General features: G+C 42.0%; 1 protein-coding gene across 1 annotated transcript in view; it reads left to right on the top strand.

Moving 5' to 3' along the window:
* The window catches only part of MYO5B (myosin VB), a 359,433-nt gene that overhangs the window by 220,660 nt on the left and 111,897 nt on the right, over positions 1-26,876 (top strand). The window contains exons 13-16 of the mRNA XM_074952355.1: positions 3,163-3,285; positions 5,035-5,118; positions 16,858-17,010; positions 18,206-18,303. Coding sequence (XP_074808456.1) covers positions 3,163-3,285; positions 5,035-5,118; positions 16,858-17,010; positions 18,206-18,303 — 458 coding nt within the window. The remainder of the gene's footprint in view (positions 1-3,162; positions 3,286-5,034; positions 5,119-16,857; positions 17,011-18,205; positions 18,304-26,876) is intronic.

Genomic DNA, 26,876 nt, shown 5'->3' with positions numbered 1-26,876 from the left:
AACAAAGCAAGTCGTCAGTCGCTTATTCAGATAGGGCATATTTATTTAAGATATTATAACAGTCTGTATTTATATAGGAACTTTTTGCCCAAAAGGATCCTAAAGCACTTTACAAATTTAATAAACTAATATAGGGTGCTGTACAAACTATATATTTTCTTGGTTTGAAGATCTTACATCTTCATACCAGTATAGGAGAGGACATGTACAATACCCTGTGAAGTTAAAACTATGAGAGCAATTTAGCAAGGCAGACTGAAATCAGATAAATGCTATTTGGTCTGAAAATGGGGGCTAACACCCCGACTGTGTGAAAAGTGCTATGGGATCTTTAATATTAGCAAATGGTCAGTGATTTTTCATTCTATGGCTCATTCTCCCACAGCTGTTCAGTGCCCTTTAAAAGCCTGATGGCATGTTGAGGCTGTAATGGCTCAAAGTAAAGTGTCACCATCAACATTTTCTGCCACACCTAAGTCTCACAGCCAAGAGGAAGGATGGCCCGGTGCCTGGGCATTAGCCTGGAACTTAGGCGACTTGGGTTCAATTCTTTGTTCCACCATAGACTTCCTGTGTGACCCTGGGGAAGTTGCTCAATCTTTGTGTCAAAGAAAAAAGACAGTAAAATTTGTGTAAAATGAGCTAAGAACAGTTCCCTGTCTCGTGGGGCATTGTGAAGATTAGTAGACTAAAGATTGTGGCGCGTCCAGTGTCACATTTCCTGAGCTAACTGCACCTCTGATCCTTTTGTGACCACCTAGAGGGCACCCCATTTTGATCTCAGACATCTAGCTGTCGCCTCTCTTGAGGCAGAATCCCATGACACACACTCTCCCCTTCTAGAGTGGGCCTTAGGCTGCAGAATTCTACAGTTTACTGTAATTGTCAGGGGCAGTGACAGGGTTAACCAGTGAGGAGCCAGATCTCATAAAAACAAAGTACTGTTTGTTCAGAACAAAAGCATTTCAGAAAAAACCTATCTTTAAAACAATAAACAGCTTATTTGCAGGTCTAATTTGTCAGGCAGTTACCCATCTTCCACATGGAGACCCTGACACACATTCAATGAATTAAAAACGGATAAATCATGGGCCTCAAAAAGTAATTGTAAATGGGGAATTATCATTGAGTGGGTATGTTTCTAATGAGGTCCTGCAAGGATTGATTCTTGACCCCATGCTATTTAATATTTTTGTCAATCACTTGGGGGAAAAAAACCATATAATCATCACCGGTAATATTTGAAGATAACACACAATTGGGGGAGTGGTAAATGAAGAAGACAGGTCACTGATACAGGGCAACCCGGATCTCTCGGTATGCTGGGTGCAAGCATATAATATTCATTGTAATATGGCTAAATGTAAATGTATATATCTAGGAACAAAGAATGTAGGCATGGGGGACTCTCTCCAGGGAAACAGTGACTCTGAAAAAGATTGAGGAGAGGGAGGGGGAAGGTTGGAGCAAGCAGCCAATTCACACAGGGCAGGGTAAGTCAGAGAACTTTCTTCAGTTCTGACTGGAATGTCCAGAGGTCCCTGCTTTGGCTGCTTTGTTCCTACTAGCTGGAGTCTTTGGCTGGCTGTTCTCTGCAGTTTTTCCCCAGAATCACATGGTGGCGGGGAAGGGAAGCACCCCTTGTATCCTAGTACCCCCATATAAGTACGTAAGATAGATGGAAGTACTTTCCTGGACTGATCTTGCTTAGCCATTAAATGTAATGAGATCACATCACAAGGGAGCATGCAATTCTTTGAATGGGGTGTGGGGCAGGAGAGGTTATATAAATAATCCACCTGTGCCCTGTAGTGGGATTAAAGTCTCTCACAATATGGTTTAAAAGGCAAAAGTATGAAACTGGAAGTTCCTGATACAGTACAGCACTATTGGCCTGCTTTATTTTTTGTCAAAGAAAGTCATTTATTTCAGATATTTGAGAACAGCCAAGCCATGTTCATATACACAACATGAGTGTGACTGGTTTGGGCAGGACTCTGGGATTTTAAAAAGCCAGAGATTTCTTGGAATTTCAGTTTTTATAAGAGTGCTTTTTAAATGAGTTCACATATTATAATAAATTCTGTGAAGAGGCTGCTAGGTCTTTCTTAAATTCAAATATAGATAGATAGACACCTAGTCCTACAGTTCATCAAATTTGGTGTATTTTGATGACACAGTTAAGTTTGAAAAACTGCTCACCAAATCACTCTGTTTCGTAGGCATATTAAGAAAATCTAGAATCTTGTCTTCAGTTTTTTGTTTGTGAAAACCTGTCATTTTGCTGCAAAAGGCTGCCTTTGTTTTGAAAATGATTAAATTTCTGTCCTGAGCAATTAATAAACTTTGCCCAAGCACAGGAATCTTACTGCTTTTTTGCTGGTAGGGATACAAAATGTCTTACCCTGAGTAAACCATTTGAATGTTTGCATCAATATTGAATGAGAACACTGGCAGGGGACGGGGGACAATGATGGTTTTGCAGCAGTCAGGCCAACAAGAGCTGGGTTACTGAAAAAGGGATTGGGATGATGGTCTGTTTTGTTTCTCAGATATTAACAAATGGAACAGATGGCAACACTCTTGATGTAATTCACATTACTCATTGTTTAGCAATGATCTTGGAGCTGTACAGAACCCTGAATTAGTCCCTGCCCCAAAGAGCTTAGTCTGAGACCTATATATAGATCTGCAGTTGGTGTAGATCAGTTGAGTGCTATTGACTTCTATGGCGGTATGTTGACTTTTACTAGCTGAAGATCTGGGGACACACTGAGAAATCCAGATGGAGGAATAACTTAGGGTTTTGGTTTCTTAATTAATACCTATTACTATAAACTCATCCTTGTGCTCCCTTATGTAATGTCATTTGGTGATGCCAGCCTTGAATTCTGCTGTATTACACTCTCTTCCACCATTTTGACATCTTCCATGCTGCCTGCTACGTGTGGACTGACCTCCCTAAACCTGGTACCAAGCCATCTCCCTCTGCTGAGTCCAGTTCCTCCTAAAGGCTCATTTCTGCCATCACCTATAGGACATGGGCTAAAAGTGTTTAAAAAATAATAATGTAATGAAACCATGAAGGTGTGTAGTATCTATGCCTTTGAGTGCTCGTGTGATCTAATTGTAAACCTCCTTCCTCTCCTTTGTGTTTTCTAGGTTCCTAAAGGAACTGACCAGAACTGGGCACAGAAATTATATGACAGACATTCTAGCAGCCAGCACTTCCAAAAACCTCGAATGTCCAATACCTCCTTCATTGTTGTTCACTTTGCAGATAAGGTATCAGGGCATATACTAAACATGCAGCACATTAAACACGAGAGTTTGTGATGACTAGTCAGGATGGAAGGGGTTTGCATTAGGAGTCACTTTTTTTTTAAACCACATTTAGATATTTAGGCAGTGACTTTCCAAGGTGCCTAAGGTATCTGGATACCAAATTGCCATTTTATTTTAATTGGGCATTCAAATCTCTTAGTAAGCACTTAAAATCTCAGCCTTAGACTTTGTACTGAGTTTTAAACAGGGATAGTTGAGTCTTCTGGTTTAACAAAACAAACCTCCTTCAGAGAGCTGTGTCAAATTAACATTAGTAGAGGTTGCTACATACAGGAAAGATTGAAACAAGGACATTTTCTTGAGCGCCAAAAAATCTTGTGCTTCACAGGTGTAAGATATAAGTGGAACTGGGACCATTTTCCCTCCTCTGTGAGGGAGAAAACTCCAACTTTTGATTTTCCAAAGCTTAGAGGCTGATGCTGTAACATCCAGTAATGGTCTCAAGCTTTATTTAAAACATGATTTGACAGATATTGCTCAGAGCAGGCAAGAATCTGTGAAGAGGTTGTAGTTACCCATGTATCTGTCTCTGTGTCTAAAATGGAAATCAAAAGCAGCTCTGAGTAAGGATAAAGGAGTCAAGTGACACTAATGCTACTGCCAAGTAGTGTGTATTGTCCTTAATAAAGTCTGAGTCTTTTTATCCTAACTTGAGTGAATTGCGCTATTCACAGGTAAGGCTGGGACTCGAGTTCCATTATATACCTGATTTTAAGCACATTCTCACCAAATCTTCCAAAAGAAGATATTCCCATTTCAAATTCTGCATGTGTGATCGCTGACAGTTAGTGATTTGCTTGAATTTGAATTAGAAAAAAGTAGGTTTTACTCAATCTTTTGAAGACTCATCCAGTGCTTTTTGGCCAGGTCTTACTTGAAAAACAACGGATTCTAAATTCCAAAAAAATGTACTTGCAAGAGAGATTGGGTGAGACCTAGCACAGAGCTCTCCAAGATCTTTTGAGACTGAGGTATGGGTGGTTATTCACTGGCTTACCAGGAATGCCAAAGTGGGCCTTCAAAGCATGCCATAGGTGCTACAAGTACTCATATGAATGGTAGAGTCCTGGAAATTTTGCAGTTGACTTCAGTGGGAACAGGATTGGATCCTGAAGGGGGTAATAACTGGGTAATGTACAGTGTTTGAATTAAGTGTTGTAATGCCTTGTATCTTACACTCAAATATTTTATATTAATAGGATAAACTGGTGTGACCTTCCTCACACTTTTCCCCCATTCATTCAGCCATATGCACTACCTTTGCAATGAGTTTATGGCAATATAGATGATGCCTAAAACCGTGCGAGACTACACATCGTAATTACAGCAAGAGACTTGCAATATGCTGACTAATCTGAGGTTAGGTCTATACTTCAATTAAACACCTGCAGCTGGCCAGAGTCAGCTGACTCGGGCCCATTGGAGTTGGGCTGCAGGGTTATACACTTGCAGTGTAGACATTTGGGCTGCGGCTGGAGCCTGAGCTCAGGACCCCGGAGTTGGGAGAGTCCCAGAACCCAGGCTCCAGCATGAGCCTTAATGTCTATACTTCCATATTACAGCCCCACAGCCCAAGCTGTGTGAGCCCAACTCAGCTAATGGTTGCCAGCCATAGGTGTTTAATTGCAGTGTAGATGCATTCTGAGGGGTTTAACCACCATTCCATTTCTCCATTGCTTTGTGTGGTAGGTGGAGTATCAGTCTGATGGATTTCTGGAGAAAAACAGGGACACTGTATATGAAGAACAGATCAACATACTGAAGGCCAGCAAGGTAAGAGCAGAAGGTTTGGAAAATAGTCCACATTAAACCAAAGTTGGCATTGCTGAACTGTTCTGATATCTTTGCTCATTTTAAAACACCCAGGAGCGTGTGCAAAAGCTCTTACAGTCTACACGGTCAGGAACAAAAATAAAAAGTAAATGTAAAAAGTGAACTTAAGCTGTCATTTTACTCAGGTGTTCTCTTCATTCATGTAACCTGCAATCTCCTCCCTGCTGTATATCCCCTGTCATGCTTAAGGTCCTAAATCATGATCACCATCTTTCAATCAACTTGGCTTGATTGGAACCCACTTCACAACCTGCTGACCCTACTCCTTAGTCAGTCAGGGTAAAGATCACCCAGTACAGAGGGCCAGCCCAAGAGGATTTAAGTGATGCGTGGGATTTGTGCTGGACGTCTACATGGGAGTGATTTCACTTCCAAAGAAGTGTCACTGCTCAATAACAATGAAGCTTTCTTTTCTTTCTCTCTCCCTTCCTGCCCTTCTCCCACCCTGGGACTATGTGCATGGTCTTTGAAGCACCTCCAGCCTCGGCTGATCCAGAGATTAAAAGACCATGATCAGGAATTAAACCCATATGTTGCAGGTGGTATTGCAGAGCATTTCTTTTAACCTGCTATCCTGGGCCATAAATGCAATGCTTGTAGATGAAAAAGCATTTACTTTTTACTTCACTGCAGTGTGTCACAGTTATGCTTGTTGCTTCCATGTAAGCTATACGTTCACAACTCTATTTTTTTTTCATTTTTATTAAATAGAGAGTTAATATAGCATTAAGGTAGAAATATCAAGGAATCTTCATACAAGAAATTCCAAACATTGTCACAGCTCCCATAACATTACTGCCCATATATGCTACGATATGCAACATTAACGAGTAATACGTTAAGGTTTACAGCGAAGAACAAAAAAGTTTCTTGATCTCTGACACTAAGAGCATCCCAATGCCAGAAGGCAAGGGTCTCCCTGGTATCTAGCAGTGAGTTCAGCTGGTGAGACCAGCTCAGTATATCCCAACTCACTACTGTTATAATCTGTATCTGAAAGGTGTTATGTGATGTCATTGGAAAACTAATAACATGCTGGTTATTAATATCACTGAAATGTTTGTAGCAACACTAGGAATTATGGATACTCTCTGATATTATGTTCTAGAGACTGTAAAAAGACAAAGGAGGAAAAAGTTTTTTTTCCAGACAAAGGGGAAGGCAAACACCTCTGGCTCAGTAGCAAACCAAGCCATATGTGAACAGAGACATGGACGATGGACTGTTCATATCCATCAGAGGTTGTAGGAAGGGTATTTGCATTGTAAAATCACAGGAGACTGCAAAATTGACATAGTGTTGACTCTCTGGGGGACATAGCAAGCAGAGCTGAGCTGAGCCCTAGGTGAGCTTCCTGACCTGTAAGACAAAGACAATCCCTTTGAGGAAATAAGGAAGAGAGAGAGAGAGACTCCATCTTTCTCCTTCACCTTAGGAGACAAAGGAACCAAACAATTTGATCTTTGTGATGGGTCCTGGCCAGGCTGGCCAGCAAAAGGAAAGGGTGAGAGAAACCATCTTGAACAAAGACTGTATCTTGCTAGATTTGAGTTTTAGATGCGTGTCAACACTTTTAGATTAGGGATGTAAATATCATTTTAAAAATTAAGCGTTTAAACGATTTAAAAATGTTGTTTAAACGGTTAACTATTTAAGTGGCTCGGGCCTGTCTGGCCAGCATGGCTGGAGCTGGGGTCACTCCAGCTGGGTGCCGTGGCTATGCCCGCTCTGTCTGGGTGGTGCCACTCCGGCCAGGTGCCGTGAGGGTTAACGGTTAAGGTGGTTAACCAGTAACACTATGCTTTCCGGTTAACCTTTTACATCCTTATTTTTGATGTTTGTAACCATTTCTCCTTTTATTCCTGCTACGTGATGTCACTTAACCGATGTCCTTTTGTTAATAAACTTTTTTTATTTTTATTATAAATCAGTCCATGCTGTGCTTGAAGAGCATGTTTACTCCAGGTTTCAGAGTAACAGCTGTGTTAGTCTGTATTCGCAAAAAGAAAAGGAGTACTTGTGGCACCTTAGAGACTAACCAATTTATTTGAGCATAAGCTTTCGTGAGTTACAGCTCACTTCATCAGATGCATGTAGTGGAAAATACAGTGGGGAGATTTTATATACACAGAGAACATGAAACAATGGGTGTTACCATACAGACTGTAACAAGAGTGATCAGGTAAGGTGAGCTATTACCAGCAGGAGAGCGGGGGGGGGACCTTTTGTAGTGGTAATCAAGGTGGGCCATTTCCAGCAGTTGACCAGAACATGTGAGGAACAGTAGGGGGAGGGAGGGGGAAGAAATAAACATGGGGAACAGTTTCACTTTGTGTAATGACCCATCCACTCCCAGTCTTTATTCAAGCCAAAGTTAATTGTATCCAGTTTTCAAATTAATTTCAATTCAGCAGTCTCTCATTGGAGTCTGTTTTTGAAGTCTTTTTGTTGAAGAATTGCCACTTTTAGGTCTGTAATCGAGTGACCAAAGAGATTGAAGTGTTCTCCGACTGGTTTTTGAATGTTATAATTCTTGATGTCTGATTTGTGCCCATTTATTCTTTTACGTAGAGACTGTCCAGTTTGGCCAATATACATGGCAGAGGGGCATTGCTGACACATATCACATTGGTAGATATGCAGGTGAACGAGTCTCTGATAGTGTGGCTGATGTGATTAGGCCCTATGATGCTGTCCCCTGAATAGATATGTGGACACAATTGGAAATGGGCTTTGTTGCAAGGATAGGTTTCTGGGTTAGTGTTTTTGTTGTGTGGTGTGTGGTTGCTGGTGAGTATTTGCTTCAGGTTGGGGGGCTGTCTGTCAGGCCAGGAACCTATCCTTGCAACAAAGCCCGTTGCCAACTGATGGTGTGCCCTGAATAGATATGTGGACACCACATAAAAAGTAAACCCTACAGGTGCAAAAGCCCAGAAGGCAATTTTTTTCTTATGATTTTGGGAGTCATTACACAAAGCAAAACCATTTCCCCACGTCCATTCCCCCCTCTCCCGTTCCCCCCCGCCCCCGGCTCACCTGCTGGCAATAGCTCACCTTACCTGATCACTCTTGTTACAGTCTGTATGGTAACACCCATTGTTTCATGTTCTCTGTGTATACAAAATCTCCCCGCTGCATTTTCCACTACACGCATCCGACGAAGTGAGCTGCAGGGTTCACTTTTTATGTGGTGTCCACATATCTATTCAGGGGACACCATCAGTTGGCAACTGGAGGAGCTTGCTGGTGAGGAAGACAGACTGGTGTGGCAGGGAGCTGACAGACAATGTAATCTCCAGCAAAGCTCCCCTTTGCTGTGTCATGGAGTAATGCTGTGGTTCCCAGCTCTCGGTATCCCCAGCAATGTGTTACACTGGCGTCGTCAAACAGGATGTATACCCAGCTTGCTATTTTAACTGAGGTTTACACTTTCAGTGCTGGAGATTAGTTTTAAGTGATTCTCAAATGAAGAAACTGGGAAAAGTGTCAGAGGTTATGACTTCATTTTGTTCTTTCCTCATCCAAAATAAACAAATAGAAAACAATAAAGTGTAAAAAATAAGTAGACTTGCTAAAGGAAATGAGGGCCAATACATATCCCTCAATGAGGCAGCCACACAATTCAAACGAGCTGAGATAGTTGTGGAAGTTGCAGAGTGGACCGAAAGGGTGGGAATGGGTAATATAAAGAAGGATTGTGACCATCAAAAATGGGAAGTGCCAAAGAAACTGATCTGAGAGTCAAGAAAAGGGAGGCAGAAAAGCTGCAGTATATTATAATCTCTCACCAATGTTACAGGGTACCTGCCACTGTGGCTTTCTCTGCTGTGTATCTTATAAACCCACTGGCTCCCAGGTCCAGCAATTCTAATAGAGTATCTGACTTTGAATAATCAGTTACTTGAAAAAGGGCTCTTTGGCCTCTGAAGATTACAGGCTCCATCAGCTTTGCAAGCTGTAAACTTGGTAGGTTTCTTGAACAAGAAAAAATTGGCTTCTGGAGCATGCAACCGAGTGGAGTGTCCCCATCTTTAGCACATGTGTTAAAAATAGATAGGAAAGCTCTAATGTGCATTAGTGAGATTACCAAATTTGAGAGCTCCTCGTTAATTTTACATTTGCTTCAAATGTAGCTTAATTTTTTAAGGTCTCAATGAGATCAGCTGAAAAAGTCAAGTTTGACAAGAATAGGACTTAGCATTTACAGGTTGCTTATCTGAGAATCTCAAAGCACTGTACAAATATTTATTAAGAGATGAACCAGAACCCCAGATCCAAACACCCACATTTTGGCAGAACCGGATTCAAACTTTGCAGCTCAGTGCCTTCTAATGTAATTGATATTTAATTACAGATAGGTAAACTGAGGCATCAAATGGCTAAATGACTTGTCCTAAGTCAGATAGTCAGTGGCAATGCCCAGAATAGAACCCAGTCCTGGATCTCAGTAACTTGCTCTTATCTCCTGATAGGATTTCATCTATTAATTTTGTATCACACTCTTAGGATCTTTAAATGAATGCAAACCCCTCCGCGAATGGTTTTGATTAATATTCAAATAAGGTGGTCTTTTCTTTGACTCCCTGATTTTAAGAAAATGAGATACCCATAAGGGTATTGGAAAATTCTTTTGAACTGGTCCAATCCTTAGAGGACACAATCCTATTTATTCTCATCCTACAACTTAAAAATACCCTGTTGTTGTTTTTTGTTTTTCATTTTACCAACTCAGTCCTCTAGTTCTACAAAGTCCAGCCATTGAACTGAGACTTGAAAAGTCCTAAAATCAGGGTATAGATTTTGTATACAGTTCTGGAGAACAAAGTCTTGACGTCAGTCAGAGTACTAGTGCTGTGTATGCACAGGGCCGGCACAGTATTCGTTCGACAAGAAAGTGCACTTTGGTGTCCTGAAAGCAGCCATGCTATAGAATCGTGTACCAGTAAAGCCCAGATCAGAGCAAGCATTTGCTAACCTGTCTAACTGTTGAATTCCCTCCGAACCTTGCAAACAGACATCTGTGTTACCTGTTCAGATGTAGGCCCCTTTTGTCTCTGTTGGCTTTTTCTTTCCATTCATCTGAAGCCTCTCAGTGAAGTGAAATTAACCTGCCATTTATCTGTTTCCTGCAGTCTGTTCAATGTCCCATTAGCTATGGAGCGAGGCCATTCAAGTCTGGTTTATTTCCCAGGAGCCTTGTCCTGCCTTTCTCCCTTGGATTAACGACTAGCAGGGATACCAGTGACCTCCAAAACCACAACAAAATGAGCAAGAACATGACAAGAGGGGAAACGAGTGAAAGCACTTCTTGGGGGGACTTTAAGCAGGAGTTTTAATATGGATATAAATATAGCTAGATTAAGAACGGGAAACTAATTGAGCATTGTCAGCAATTTGCTCTGGTGTGCAATGATAGATTCATATGAAAATGCTGAGGTGTGCAATTTTCTTGTCCACATGGGTAATTTCTGGTCTAATGACTGTGGAAGTGGGCTTTAATAATGTTCAAAGTCAAAAGCTTCATGTCCTCAGGAAGCCTGCACAATTTATCTTGCAAAACTATATAATTAGAGCTTACTTAAAACGCCAGGTAATCTGTAGGAAATAGACGCCGCATGATGAATTACTCAGCCAGTTCCCTGCATGCTGTGATGAGCAATCCTGCAGCGGTGATAGTGTCTGAAAGATTTCTGTTGGATTTTCCTGTAACCCTTAGATTCACACTGAAGTTGAGGAGGAGAACAGTTATTAGAGCAGCCCTGAACCCTGGATACACATCTGTCACCTACAGTTCACTCATTTAGTACTGGACAACCTGAGTCGTGGGTTTATTACCCAGTACTGGGTTTATTACCAAGATATTTTCCCTCTCCCCAATTCTTTCTTCATAGTTTAATTTCACAGGGCCAAATGCAGATGTGATGTGCAAGGTGGTGTAAATTACCAGTGACCAAATGCATGTAAGGGAATTTAAGCTGTTGTGATTTACATGGCAAGGCATGGGTGCTGAAACTAGGGGTCTTGGGTGCCCTGCCGCATCCCATGGATTGAAGCAGTTTCCACCATATACGGGGGTCACAGTTTGATTCAATGGTATCCCCATTATACAAATTGTTCCAGCACCTCTGTGCCATGGAGCTGGAAGAAAGTGTAAAGGCTTAGTGCACAGCAAGCTCTGGGGTGTGAATCTAGCGCGGACTAGCCTGCTGCTCACTAACTGGCTGCGTGGACCCTGCTACAGCACACAGTAGATCGAAGCCTGCTACGGAACTTTCAGTTGCAGATTCATAGCTCAGCTTGCTGCACGCTAAGTCTGCCTGAGCACAAGCCCTAAACTGACGCATGCAGCAGGGGCTCTTATTGTTAACTGCATTCCTGTGACAGCTCTCTGGTTAAGACTCTGAGCATGTAAGAGACAGCAATTTACATCCATTGCTCACTTTTACATCCATTTACGGTCTCGTAACTTGTACCACCTCACACATCACCTCTGAACTGAGCCCTTATTTGTGCCGTTTTCATGTGGACCCAGGTAAGAGTAATATCCTTTACCAGCCCCATCGCCTCCGCGCTCCCCCCCACCCCCCCCACATCACCAGTACAGTAGCACTTCCACTCAGTCACTAAATTGAATTGTGCTGGGGTCTCCTCACTACCTCTTCCTAGCCGCATCCACTTTCACAAAACACCTCCGCTTTCTCCATCCGCCACATCTTTCATGTTCTAACCCAGATTAAAATCCTATATTTGGTGTTAATTCCCTCTGGGGAGATAGGAACTCCCCTCTCCCTTGCAGTTGCTGGGAAGTGGCTGAAAGAGGGAGCTATCCTTTTGGCATCTACTGGAATGGTTGATACTTTGCACTTGAAGGTGTCCCACAGACTTCCTCGGGGAATCTTTCTCCTCTTATGCTACCTGTTTCATGTTGAGGAAGGTAGGGGGCTTGGCTGTTTCTCCCCCCACATACTCATCTGTTGAGATGGGGATTGGTAGCCTCAGGGTCCCTGCCTCTACCTGGCTGGAGAGAGTAGAATGTTGTGTGGCCATCTTACTTGTTTGTGCTATGCAAGGTTCAGTTCTCCTCAGTTTGGGTCATTTTGCTGGAGTCAAGTTTAATTTAAAAAACAGAGCCTAATCTTGGGGCCTGAGCCAATGGGCCTAAAAACTGGGTCCTTTGGGCTTGAGCTGAGAAGGTAGAAACTACAGTTGTTTTGGTCATTAATGATAGGCAAGTCTCAGAAAAAGTCAAAGGTTCAGTGGATACTGCTTGAGACCTACCTGGCCTAAAAGTTAAGCTAAAAGTCTTTGGAATCATTTTCTTCCATGTGAGATTTTTCAATACATACTGGTTTAGGTAATGAAGTATGGCTGTTCCATACAGACCCAGCTATCACAAGGAACTGTGTAAGAAGGGGAGGATATAATGTTTAAAACTTCTTTTGCAACCAAACTTATTACAGGTTTCAGAGTAAGGCAACTCCCATCTTTTCATATGCTGTGTATTTATACCTCCCTACTGTATGTTCTACTCCATGCATCTGATGAAGTGGGTTGTAGCCCACGAAAGCTTATGCCCAAATAAATGTGTTACTCTAAGGTGCCACAAGGACTCCTCGTTGTTTAAACTTATTACAGTCTCAAAACATGTTCAGGTTTGGTCTGAAGCTTGAGGTGCCCATTCAAATAACTCCTTTCTTTCTTTGAACTGGCTGTCTGAAGACACCCTTTATTAGCACTTTGCATTGTTCTGCAGCTAAAGTGACCCTGCGTCTTATTCTGGGGGGGGGAGGCAGAGAGATTTTATTTTCACTTTGCATTCTTGTTAGGTCCACTACCTGCTGTTGCTTGAGTGTTCTTTAAATATGTTTACACTTATATGGAGGTATATAACTAGTTTATATGCATTTGTATACATCTGCATACAGTACAAAGGTTGCTTTGTTTTGGGGCTTGTCTACACTGCCTCTTTACAGCACTGCACGTTTCAGCGCAGTAACGTGGCAGTGTAGACAGTGCTACAGGGCTGGGAGCTTCTCCCCTCGTGGAGATGGGTTTTTTTATAGCGCTGGGAAAGCTCTCCCACTGCTGGTGCCGTGACTGCACAGCCACGTTACAGTGAAGACATGCCCTTAGCGAAGCCTCCAAAATGCTGCATTTTCTGAGTCATGTGATATTGATTCAGTGGTAACCTGGATCTTATTTTTATCGGCTGTTTCTCACGCAATCACGATGTGGACTTCAGTCGTAAATGGAAATATCAATCTGGGCCTCCTGCTTCAAAAATGCAGGCCCCTTTCCCTGGGAAACAAAGGAAAATCTCCATTAGCGGTAGTAACATTATACCTAGCATCCTGTGTGAGTCAGGAGAGGGGGACACAGATATCAGCAAAACTGACACGTGCAGAAAAAAGTTCTGCACTGATCTGACTCTTTCTGAAGTCAAACGTCAATGAGGCAGGATCAGGACAGCATACATAATATGGTACTAGGAATGGGGGGGAACCCCAGAAATGAACACCATGAGTGCTTACGCACCTCCACTTGTTGAAGAACTCCCAACAAGGTGAAATTGCATTACACTCTTTAGAAGGCAATTATTGTGGCCAATCAGACAGTAAAAGACTTATGAAGCAGATAATTAGTTTTCAGCAGCCCTGTAGTAGCAAAACGAAGTAAAGAGATGACTCAAAGCAGAGAGAACTGATTTTATCATAGATCAAAAGCACGAGCAGTTGCTGTTAAGACAGAATATAACAATTCATTATCGTTATTAAGTGCCACGAGCATGCTCAGCACTGTACAAGACTCAAAGAAAGACTCTGTCCCTGCCTCAAGGAACTTACAATCTTGAAACATCTAAGGGCTGATGCCAACTTCTGTAGCTCCATTGATTTCAGTGGAGCTCTGAATATTTACACCAGCTGAGGATCTGCTGCCTAGATTGGGGCATGGACTTACTACCCATCCTCAACAGTAGAGTGCCTACGTGGGTGTTACTGTCCATCAGGTAGATGATTCAATGGAAAACAAGTGTGAGGAGAGGATAAGTAACATTAAACTTCCCCAACCTAGGATTAACCCAGTCCTATGACCCTGGTGAGTTCCCACTCCCTCAGCCAGTTTATAATCTTTCCCCTGAGCACCTATGCAAAGTGAAAGGAAAAACTGAGCCCAGGTTAACCCCTTGTTTGTAAAAGGATCAGGTAGCGTCCTCATCCCTTACCACAAGACCTTTCTGGGGCGGCATAACAAATAAGTACGTGGGTTTGTGCAGGGCCTTCCTGTTTACTGTGCTTTCTCTCTAAGCTCTTATCTGCTGTGCATGCCACATCATAAGCACCGCAAGGTTGCAGTCTGTTCTGTTCTAGTCTACATAGGTTCTGATACCACGTTTAGTCACTATAGTGTGTGTGTGTGTGTGTGTGCGCGCGTGCGCTTGACCCCTTCCCCCACCCCAGGGTGCTTGAATTGAGGTGGAATTACATTTCCTTGCTAACTAATGCCTGGTTGAACATTTAAATCATATTGCAGTTTACTTTAGTAGTCTCCGCATCAAGCCATAGTAAATAACAGCAATGGATAAAAGACACTGTATATTTTTTTTTCCGTTCAGACACCCATAATTTAAATGTAGCTCTAGTTTGAAGGGGAAAGCTGAATAAATAGATATGTAACTGTATTTGAATGAGACAGGCGAGACCTCAGCACCTCTGACAAACTTATTTACGTGCCCGTATGTACTGGAGGTGTTCAACTTAATCGAAATTTGAAGATGCTGGCCCATTTTACCTGGCTTTGTAAAACTTTCACGTTTGCTCCTTTTTCGTGTTCCACACGGATGGTGCTGTTCTATAGCCAGAGGCACAAGGCTTTCAGACCATCTGGTTTAGTTCCAAAGCGTTGAAAGAGGAGGTTCAGTAGCAGCAGAATGGTGGTCTGGGTCTGCCCTTGTCGTTTGTTGGTACTGTTTGTAAATGGTGAAATTCAAGAAGTTGGGGTGGTGGGTGCCAATTTGATCTGATCGGGTTGACAGACCAGGCTGGCTTTGAAATCCCAGAACCAGCAAGCTTCAGTCTGTCGTACAAATCAGGCTCTACTTTCGTGAGTGAAATAGCAAGCAATATGCCGTGAGTCACTGACAGCACTGGAACATTATTCTGACAGCGTTTCTTGCTGCATGAAGACCTGAATGACTTTCTGAAAGGGAAGGATAGTCACTGATTGTCAAGGTCCCTCCCCCACTCTGAACTCTAGGGTACAGATGTGGGGACCTGCATGAAAAACTTCCTAAGCTTATCTTTACCAGCTTAGGTCAAAACTTCCCCAAGGTACAAAATATTCCACCCTTTTGTCCTTGGATTGGCCGCTACCACCACCAAACAAATACTGGTTACTGGGGAAGAGCTGTTTGGACACGTCTTTCCCCCCAAAATACTTCCCAAAAACCTTGCACCCCACTTCCTGGACAAGGTTTGGTAAAAAGCCTCACCAATTTGCCTAGGTGACTACAGACCCAGACCCTTGGATCTTAAGAACAATGAACAATCCTCCCAACACTTGCACCCTCCCTTTCCTGGGAAATGTTGGATAAAAAGCCTCACCAATTTGCATAGGTGACCACAGACCCAAACCCCTGGATCTGAGAACAATGAAAAAGCATTCAGTTTTCTTACAAGAAGACTTTTAATAAAAATAGAATTAGAAATAAGAAATCCCCCCTGTAAAATCAGGATGGTAAATACCTTACAGGGTAATTAGATTCAAAACATAGAGAACCCCTCTAGGCAAAAACCTTAAGTTACAAAAAAGATACACAGACAGAAATAGTTATTCTATTCAGCACAATTCTTTTCTCAGCCATTTAAAGAAATCATAATCTAACACATACCTAGCTAGATTATTTACTAAAAGTTCTAAGGCTTCATTCCTGGTCTATCCCCGGCAAAGACAAAATGTAGACAGACACACAAACCCTTTGTTTCTCTCCCTCCTCCCAGCTTTTGAAAGTATCCTGTCTCCTCATTGGTCATTTTGGTCAGGTGCCAGCGAGGTTACCTTTAGCTTCTTAACCCTTTACAGGTGAGAGGAGATTTCCTCTGGCCAGGAGGGATTTTAAAGGGGTTTACCCTTCCCTTTCTATTTATGACACTGATGGTGAGGAGACATTTTAAGCAGTAGCAGAACTCTCCCATTCCCTTCTGAGAACAGAATGTTGTGCAAGCTTTATATCATGTAGAGCGAGATGAATCCCTTAAGATACCAGCCGCTGGGCTTGTTTCCTAGCAGACTGTACAATAACAGCGCAACTGAAGTTTGTGATATGAACTGAGCATTGTCCTTTCTCTCAGGGATCCCTGTGCTTTGAACAGCATTTCTGCTTTCAATGCCACAGCTGTTCAGATGAGTCTTTTGACAAAAATGAAAGTCCTCATCGGATAACCTACATAACAAAATACCTAATGGCCCTATCTGACGCTGTTTGTGCACATGCAAGATTTTTTTAATCCTGGTCATGTTGTTTGGTTGCCCTTTTCTCACCTGTAACTCAGGCCCAGTCTTAGAAGTTTAGGTTGAGAACACCTGCAAGTTGTCTTGGCTGCAGTGTGGCTCGGAGTGCAATTCCTCTGGTAAACATAATAGATGGTATAGGTGCTTATGGTCTTCCTGTCTCCCGCTTAGTATCAAATGGTAGCTGACTTATTTCAAGATGAAAAGGATTCTGTGCCTGCTACTCCGACCGTAAAGGGAGCCGCCCCCAAAATCAGCGTCCGTTCTGCCAGACCAGCTGTGAAAGCTGCCAACAAAGAGCACAAGAAAAGTGTGGGGCACCAGGTAAAGTCTTCACTGGATTTAAAGTCGACTAGTTATTTACATGGCAGCTTTCCTTCTCCAATTCTTCCCAAGCCCTTTTCAAAGTAATGAAGTAAAAGCTAGTGCTGTGTGGGGCAGATAGTTATAGTAGTCAACGATAGTAGACGCTCAGCCTTGGGTATCACAGCAGTAATTTAAAGTTACGATGCAGGGTGGTGTCTTTCAGATGCTGGGTCACAAAACTATTTACCATGTGGGTCAGCCATAAGATATAGAGGAGAAAAAAAAGTGATAGAAAAAGAGAAACTGGTTCAACATGCCAGTGATAGGAGGAGCGTTTCAGAGGTGGAGCAACACAAATAGACAAGCAGCCTCCAGTTGTGCAGAGTAAAGGGAACTGGACAGAGAGAAGGCAAAAAGAGATGAGCTGAATGAGCAGGCAAAGGAATAGATGGGTGTGAGATTAGAGAGGGAAGGTGAAGTCAAGGTCATATATAGAATCCTGAAGGCAGGAGGACATACTGAATTTGATGCAGAGATTACAAAGAAGCCATTGAGAGTGAAAGATGATGAGGGAGAGTTTAAGATAGGCCTGCTTATTGGTGTGGATTGAATAATCTGGCTTTTCCCCTGAAGTTTAGAGAGGAGGGATTTAGGAAGACCACAAATGAGTTGACTTCAGTAGTCTTGATTGGACGTGATTGAGACACAGAATAAGGAGCACAAAGGCTGGTGCAGGACTCATTGGAACACGTTTTATGGAAAATACTGGTGTTAAACCTTGAGAGTACCTTGCTCTCTATTAAAGAGCCAGTGATACTTTTTACTTCTATCTGTAGAGCTACCAAGATAGGGTCCTTTAACATCTCAGTTGAAGGGATGATGCCTGAAACTACAAAATAGTCCTTTGGTATTGTCCTACAACATTGCTTTGATGTAGCTCTTGTGTTTGTTTGTGTAGAACCAAGAGTTCTAGAGTACAATCTGGGTTTATATGAAAATTCATATTATTTTCATACCCATAGGCTGGTTCAGGCTTCCACTTATCACTGATGTCTGCTTGTAAAGTAGTCTTTTGTCTTTGATTTAGAATATACTCCAAATTTGCCCTTGTCATCTTCAGGCCTAATTAAGAGTTTGAACACTCCAAATTCACCCCTTCCCTCCCCCCCACTCAAAGATAAGTGGATTTTATTTTTGTTCTGGTGTCTTTCAGTTCCGAAACTCCTTGCATTTATTGATGGAGACGCTGAATGCTACCACTCCACACTACGTGCGCTGCATCAAGCCAAATGATGAGAAACTTCCGTTCAAGTAAGTTCCACTTTAAGATAAGCCAACATATCTATATGTTCTAGTCCTTCATAGTAAAAAGGGCTGAAAAGTCTCTATACATTAAAATATTTGGAGTTCCACTCCTCTTAAAAGTGACACGTCCTTTTATAAAATTGTTCTTCTAAAATGTGCTCTAAGCATTTGATCTCCCTCAAGCCCCACTGATTTCAACCGGAGTTGAGGGTGTACAGTTATTGGTGGGTCCTGAAAGATTATTACTAGTTTACTGGGATTACCTAGCATAGGGGTTTATACTACAGCACTGTAGTAGGAGCGCTTGGAATTTGTTGTATGGCTAGTTAAAGTTAAGAATTTCAAATTCTGTAACTCATATAATTCTAAGAACTGTTGTCCCACAATCAGTGTCCTCTGTTGATTGAAGCCCTTATGATTGAAAATATGCCTCCTAGTTTATTTTGTTTTAATGGTCGAACATATTAGAAGTGTGGTACTCTCCAAGTGCTGTAAAATGGGAGAAAAATGTAGCCCACACTAAGAAATATACTCTGCTACTGCTACACTGACCCCGACTCACCACATACAATATCCCAGTACAATACGATGCAGAACTATTGCTTTTGCAGTAGTGTCTGATCAAACTATATCTTAGAAGCTCACAACACATTAGAGTTAAATTGCACAGATACAGTGATAAACAATGAATAATAGCAGGAGAGAAATGAAAAGACAGGGATAAACAACTATTGTGGCTTACTTCCTTAAATGTCCATTGAAAGCACTTCGTTTGTACCTTGGGTATTTTTTGTTCCTTTTGCGTACTTGTTTTAATAGAAGTCCAAAAACATGAGTCATATCAGCTGATGCAGTATTCCAATTGAGTGAGAGAGAGAATTTTGATTGAGGAGATGCCCTGAGCTGCCACAGCAGTTACAAGGAGCACACACACATTTTAAATAAAATGGACAAATAATTATAGTGAGCTGATACAGCTTTTCTGTATTACCATTTAGAAGAATGTAATTAGGCCCAATTCTGTAATTAGGCCCAATTCTATTTAAGTCGGTGGAATTTTGCCATTGATTGAAAGGACCCAATGTTGCTCCCTTTTAGGTGTCTTCTAAAGGGCCTGCTATAGGTTGCTGTTGGAGACATAGTAGAAAACCATGATGGAGTAGTTCCTATGTAATCCTATTAATAATGTCAAGGTCTCCTGTAGTGCCACAGTGATAAGGAAAGAACATTTGTTTGCTTATGTGATACATAATTCCTCAAGTCTGGTTTTATTCTAACCCAACTGCCACTCAGAGCCAATTTTAAAATCTTGTAGTCAATTTGTGTCTACAAAATGGCATACCATACATCTACACTGGCAAATGCCAAACAGATTGTTACCTGTATGATTATGTCATGGGAGTATTTTCTAACTCCAAAGAGTGGAAGCAAAGTAGCCTCCAAGGTGAAATTATCTGATCTTTCCAATTAGGGAGCTGTGAGACTCATCTATTCACATGGCTCAGTTTTCAACCCAGCCTTAGCTGAGTATTCAATTTTTCACCTTCAATTTTACATTCCAATTTTCCCCCAAGTATTCAGGGTACAACTGATGCCCATTTATAAATAGCGTTCAGATGCGGTCAAGTAACTAATCATGAAATTCTAAATGACGTCAGCTGTACCTACACATGATTAGAGGTGCAAAACTGAAACAAGTTGCAGGCATACAAGTGTGCCTGACTGTGATAGTCTCTAGGCATGGTCCCAGAATGGTGATGCTGCAGTGTTTGATGTAATGCTTCCTAACAGGCAACAGAGGAGTTGCCAAACTGAAGTTTTCAAAACAAAGGGAAAGCCAAAGTAGATCCAAGAATTATTCTTCCAGCCTGAAGAGCACATGAAACTCCTTCGCAGTGCAGGTATGGCCATTGTGTACATCATATCCTGAAAACAGCAGGCAACACAGGAAAATACCCTGGGGTGGGATGGTTGAAGTTGCACTTCCTGTTTGTCAACTGGAAAGCACTGGTTCAGGCTTATTCACATCACCATCCCCTTGCTAGAGATCAGTATCTCCACCCTTCCTCAGAGGAGTCTACTTGTCTGGTACTGGTGATCCAGGAATCCTAACTAGTATTAAGCCTTATTGCCACCAGCTTACGCAACTTAAGTCTTTGGCATCACTTAAATTAAACCAATTTGCTCTCTAAAAAATCCTCCTCCTATCAGACAAGAAGATAAAGATACTGCAGTTCACATTTCAGCTGTGCCATGCTAGGAGAAAACAATTCAGTGGAATGCTAGTGCTGGGGTAGTACAGTGCCACTAAAATGTGGTTGCATAGCACTGTCGTTTTCATCATTCGGCATAAGAACGTGAACCTTTTATTCAAAGAGGAACATTTTCTTAAACCTCCTTATATCAGTAGACACATTTTTTTGACTTTTTCCTAAAATGAGACATTCAGAATTTAGTATTTAACTTTTTTTTCTACAAATCTAGTTTACTGAACATTAGTTCAGGAATCAAACACTTGAGTGTCAGATTTCCAGCATGAAAGAAGCGGCAGCACCGTAAGCATAATGCTTACTACTTGCAAAGCACTTCAGCCAAAATTTTCAAACCATTGTGTTTAACGTTGGTCAACTAGGAGGAAATTTTCAAAGGCTCAAATGGAAGTTGGGTATCCAGCTCTTATTTGTGCCTTTGAATGTTTCCCTTCTAAATTCTTATTTAAGCACCTAAACAAACGTACACTGAATTTCAGAGGTGCTGAGCAGCCATAGACCCGTTGGCTTCAAGTCTGAAAATCTTATCTTTTCTATTTTCAAAGTGCTATACAAATGTTAACTCAGTTTTTCCCAACATTCGGGTTAGGTAGGCAAGTAATTGTATGTGTAATTTATAGATGAAGAAACTGAGGCAAAGAAAGGTTAAGGCAATGATTTTCAAAAATATGAGCCTAAAGTTAAGTTCCTAAATCCACATTTAGGTACTTAAATTGGTAGCCTCATTTTCAAGCTCCCAATGACTTCCTCCATGGAACACTAACTGATTTCAGTGAAAGTTGCTGGGTGCTCAGGTCACTTGTTTAGGTGGAACTGTGGAATTGGATGGCTAGCTTTAAGCTCTTCTGAAAATTTTGGCCCAATTGACTTGCTTAAGAGCACACAGTGAGTCCATGGCAGAACTCATGAATTATAGCTCTTGGCCCCAGGCCATGTTCAATCCACTAGACCTTTCTGCCTCCCAAGTCAAGAAAAAAAGAAGTGAGTGGTTAATAATAATCTATTTCCTTAATTTTTAGTTCATCATTGATCCAGCTAAGGTGAGAAATGGTAACAGCCTCATCTGTGTGATCTTTTATTCTAGAGGATTTTTATTTATGTATGTATTTATTTTTAGTGTAGTGAAATGTAAAGAGTGGTTACAACTACAGTTCCAAGTAGCTACATCTAGGAGTTGTGTTCGTAACTCCTACCTTACATCATTACTGAAAGTTGCTTAACGTTAAGATTGGAAAGCGAAGTTCTTGGTCACTCAGAGATCATAGACCCCAGAGCACTTTTTTGCTTGAGAAGAGAGTGTTAACTCAAGTGACTTGACGAAATGTTATTTTCAGTTAATATAATCTACTGACGCAAAGTTCCCTGTATAGTTTAGTTGGAGAGGTTATTTGACTCTTTCTGTGCTGAATAGTGTTACTGGTGAAGACTGATTGCTATGTTCCACCTGCGAGGTGACTGTGGTTTAGAGCAGGTGCCTGCAAATCAGAGAGATCTTTGTATACAGTATAAATTGCTTTGGGATCCTCCAGGATGAAAGTTGCTAACATTGCTATTATTTATTATTATTAAAATTGCACCCCCTTGGATTCCTGTCTGGAGTGAGTGACAGGTTAAACTTCTGCTCTTTTTCTTCATGGTATTATAATGGATAACTTGCTGTGGACTTGACAGCATTGCTGAGTTTAAAAATGCAGAAAATAGCAGAGGTGTATTTCTTACACTGCTCTAGCACAGCTGAGCAAATTAAAAATTGTTCATGAATTCCTGATCTCCAGATTGAAACATTAGGGGCATTCAGAATCCCAACATACATATAGGGACCTGTTCTCCCCTTGATAAGCATTGTCTCTTTACCACACGCAGTTAGGGTAGTGCCTGAAATAAACAGATGCTACCCAGAAGCATCTGTATGTCTCTGTAAGGTTGTCCATCAAAATAGTGGATGATAGTTTCCAATCCAAGTACCTTTCAGGGCTACAATGAGGCAATTCATGATACTAATGGTGCTGAGAATTATGGGGCTGTTTCTGAATTTGGGAAAATTTGTATTTGGGGAAAAAGCAGATGATAGTCATAACATATGATGATGAAAACACTCTTTCCATTCCACTGGTATCTCAGAAGGATGTTAAACAGCAGCTATTAAAGTTAGACACTTTTACATCAGCAGGTCCAGATAACTTGCATCTAAGAGTTTTAAAAGAGGTGACCGAGGGCCTCACTGGACCATTAATGTTGTTTTTCAATAAGTGTTGGAGAACTGCGGAAGTTCTAGAAGACTGGAAGAAAGCTAATGATGTGCCAATATTTAAAAAGGGTAAACAGGACAACCTGGATAATTACAGGTCTGTCAATCTGACATGAATCCCAGGCAAATAATGGAGCTGCAGATAAAAGACTTCATCAATATAGAGTTAAAGGAGGGTAATATAATTAATGCCAATCAACATAGGTTTATTGAAAATAGGTCCGGTCAAACAAACTTGATATCTTTTGTTAAGATTACAAGTTTGGTTGATGAAGTTAACCATGTTGATGTAATAGACATAGACTTCTGTAAGGCATTTGACTTGAGACAACACAATATTTTGATTAAAAGAGAAAAATGATATAAAATTAACATGGCACACATTAAACAGATTAAAAGCTGGCTAACTGATAGGTGTCAAAATGGAATTGTAAATGAGGGATCATCACTGAGTGGGTGTGTTTCAAGTGGGGTCTTGCAGGGATCAGTTCTTGGCCCTAATTTATTTAGTATTTTTATCAGTTAACTGGAAGAAAATGTAAAATCATCACTGATAATGTTTGCAGACGACATACAAAGTGGGGGACTAGTAAGTAACAGAGAACAGGTCACTAATGCAGAGTGATATGACTCGCTTGGTAATCTGGGCCCAAGCAAACTATGCTTTTTTAATGTGGCTAAATGTACTGTATACATAGAATCATAGAATATCAGGGTTGGAAGGGACCCCAGAAGGTCATCTAGTCCAACCCCCTGCTCGAAGCAGGACCAATCCCCAGTTAAATCATCCCAGCCAGGGCTTTGTCAAGCCTGACCTTAAAAACCTCTAAGGAAGGAGATTCTACCACCTCCCTAGGTAACGCATTCCAGTGTTTCACCACCCTCCTAGTGAAAAAGTTTTTCCTAATATCCAATCTAAACCTCCCCCATTGCAACTTGAGACCATTACTCCTCGTTCTGTCATCTGCTACCATTGAGAACAGTCTAGAGCCATCCTCTTTGGAACCCCCTTTCAGGTAGTTGAAAGCAGCTATCAAATCCCCCCTCATTCTTCTCTTCTGCAGACTAAACAATCCCAGCTCCCTCAGCCTCTCCTCATAAGTCATGTGCTCTAGACCCGTAATCATTTTTGTTGCCCTTCGCTGGACTCTCTCCAATTTATCCACATCCTTCTTGTAGTGTGGGGCCCAAAACTGGACACAGTACTCCAGATGAGGCCTCACCAGTGTCGAATAGAGGGGAACGATCACGTCCCTCGATCTGCTCGCTATGCCCCTACTTATACATCCCAAAATGCCATTGGGCTTCTTGGCAACAAGGGCACACTGCTGACTCATATCCAGCTTCTCGTCCACTGTCACCCCTAGGTCCTTTTCCGCAGAACTGCTGCCTAGCCATTCGGTCCCTAGTCTGTAGCGGTGCATTGGATTCTTCCATCCTAAGTGCAGGACCCTGCACTTATCCTTACTGAACCTCATCAGATTTCTTTTGGCCCAATCCTCCAATTTGTCTAGGTCCTTCTGTATCCTATCCCTCCCCTCCAGCGTATCTACCACTCCTCCCAGTTTAGTATCATCCGCAAATTTGCTGAGAGTGCAATCCACACCATCCTCCAGATCATTTATGAAGATATTGAACAAAACCGGCCCCAGGACCGACCCCTGGGGCACTCCACTTGACACCGGCTGCCAACTAGACATGGAGCCATTGATCACTACCCGTTGAGCCCGACAATCTAGCCAGCTTTCTACCCACCTTATAGTGCATTCATCCAGCCCATACTTCCTTAACTTGCTGACAAGAATACTGTGGGAGACCGTGTCAAAAGCTTTGCTAAAGTCAAGAAACAATACATCCACTGCTTTCCCTTCATCCACAGAATCCGTAATCTCATCATAAAAGGCGATTAGATTAGTCAGGCATGACCTTCCCTTGGTGAATCCATGCTGACTGTTCCTGATCACTTTCCTCTCATGTAAGTGCTTCAGGATTGATTCTTTGAGGACCTGCTCCATGATTTTTCCAGGGACTGAGGTGAGGCTGACTGGCCTGTAGTTCCCAGGATCCTCCTCCTTCCCTTTTTTAAAGATTGGCACTACATTAGCCTTTTTCCAGTCATCCGGGACTTCCCCCGTTCGCCACGAGTTTTCAAAGATAATGGCCAAGGGCTCTGCAATCACAGCCGCCAATTCCTTCAGCACTCTCGGATGCAACTCGTCCGGCCCCATGGACTTGTGCACGTCCAGCTTTTCTAAATAGTCCCTAACCACCTCTATCTCCACAGAGGGCTGGCCATCTCTTCCCCATTTTGTGATGCCCAGCGCAGCAGTCTGGGAGCTGACCTTGTTAGTGAAAACAGAGGCAAAAAAGCATTGAGTACATTAGCTTTTTCCACATCCTCTGTCACTAGGTTGCCTCCCTCATTCAGTAAGTGGCCCACACTTTCCTTGGCTTTCTTCTTGTTGCCAACATACCTGAAGAAACCCTTCTTGTTACTCTTGACATCTCTTGCTAGCTGCAGCTCCAGGTGCGATTTGGCCCTCCTGATATCTTTCCTACATGCCCGAGCAATATTTTTATACTCTTCCCTGGTCATATGTCCAACCTTCCACTTCTTGTAAGCTTCTTTTTTATGTTTAAGATCCACTAGGATTTCACCATTAAGCCAAGCTGGTCGCCTGCCACGTTTACTATTCTTTCGACTCATCGGGATGGTTTGTCCCTGTAACCTCAACAGGGATTCCTTGAAATACAGCCAGCTCTCCTGGACTCCCTTCCCCTTCATGTTAGTCCCCCAGGGGATCCTGGCCATCTGTTCCCTGAGGGAGTCGAAGTCTGCTTTCCTGAAGTCCAGGGTCCGTATCCTGCTGCTTACCTTTCTTCCCTGTGTCAGGATCCTGAACTCAACCAACTCATGGTCACTGCCTCCCAGATTCCCATCCACTTTTGCTTCCCCCACTAATTCTACCCGGTTTGTGAGCAGCAGGTCATCTATGAGCAAAGAACTTAGGTCATACATACAGGGTGAGGGACTCTATCCTGGGAACCAGACACTCTGAAAACAATTTGGGGATTGTGATAGACACTCAGCTGAACACAAACTCCTAGGATGACTCTGTGGCTAAAAGGACTAAGGCAATCCTTGGATGCATAAATGGGAATCTCAAGGAGTAGAGGTTCTTTAACCACTGTATTTGGCACTGGTGTGATCTCTGTTGGAATACAGTGTCCAGTTTGGTGTGCACAAGTCAAGAAAGATGTTGATAAATTGGAGAGGATTCAGAGAAGAGCCACAAGAATGCTTGCATGATTAGAAAACATGCCTCATAGTGATAGACTTGAGGAGCTCCATCTATTTAGCTTAACAAAGAGAAGGTTAAGGGGTGACTTGATTACAGTCTGTAAGTACCTATATGGGGAACAAATATTTAATAATGGGCGCTTTAGTCTATCAGATAAAGCTATATAATATCCAATGTCTGGCAGTTGAAGCTAGACAAATTCAGATTTGAAAAAAGGTGAAATTTTTTTTAACAGTGAGGGTAATTAACTACTGGAACAATTTATCAGGGGTTGTGGTACATTCGTCATCACTGACAATTTTTAATGAAGGTGAGATGTTTTTCTAGATGTGCTCTAGGAATTATTTTGGGGAAGTTCTGTGGCCTGTGATATACAGGAGGTCAGACTAGATGATCACACTCGTGCATTCTGACCTTGGAATCTATGAATCTCTGCTCCATTGCACTGTTTTACCCCAGTGCAGTCCCATTGAAATGCAGTGTCTGGTGCCAAAGAGTGGAGAATCAGGACCTCTGTGTGCACATGCTTTGGAAAATGGACTCTATTTACTATGCTTGTTTGGTATGAACACCGACTGATCTCAATGTGGGTTCAGTGCCCAGAACCAGAATAGAATATGGCCCTGTGCCATCTAAGATAGCAAAGTTCCATTGAAACAAAGATTAAAGCTCCTAAACCACATTAAATTCATATGGTTTCCAAAGCCAGTTAAGTGGGGTCTGATCATTACTTTGTTTGGTATTAATTGTAATGGTATT

The sequence above is a fragment of the Natator depressus genome, chromosome 5 (assembly GCF_965152275.1).
Source record: "Natator depressus isolate rNatDep1 chromosome 5, rNatDep2.hap1, whole genome shotgun sequence".
Taxonomy (NCBI): domain Eukaryota; kingdom Metazoa; phylum Chordata; order Testudines; family Cheloniidae; genus Natator; species Natator depressus.
Note: the sequence above shows the minus strand (reverse complement) of the source record. Positions and strands in the feature narration are given on the sequence as shown.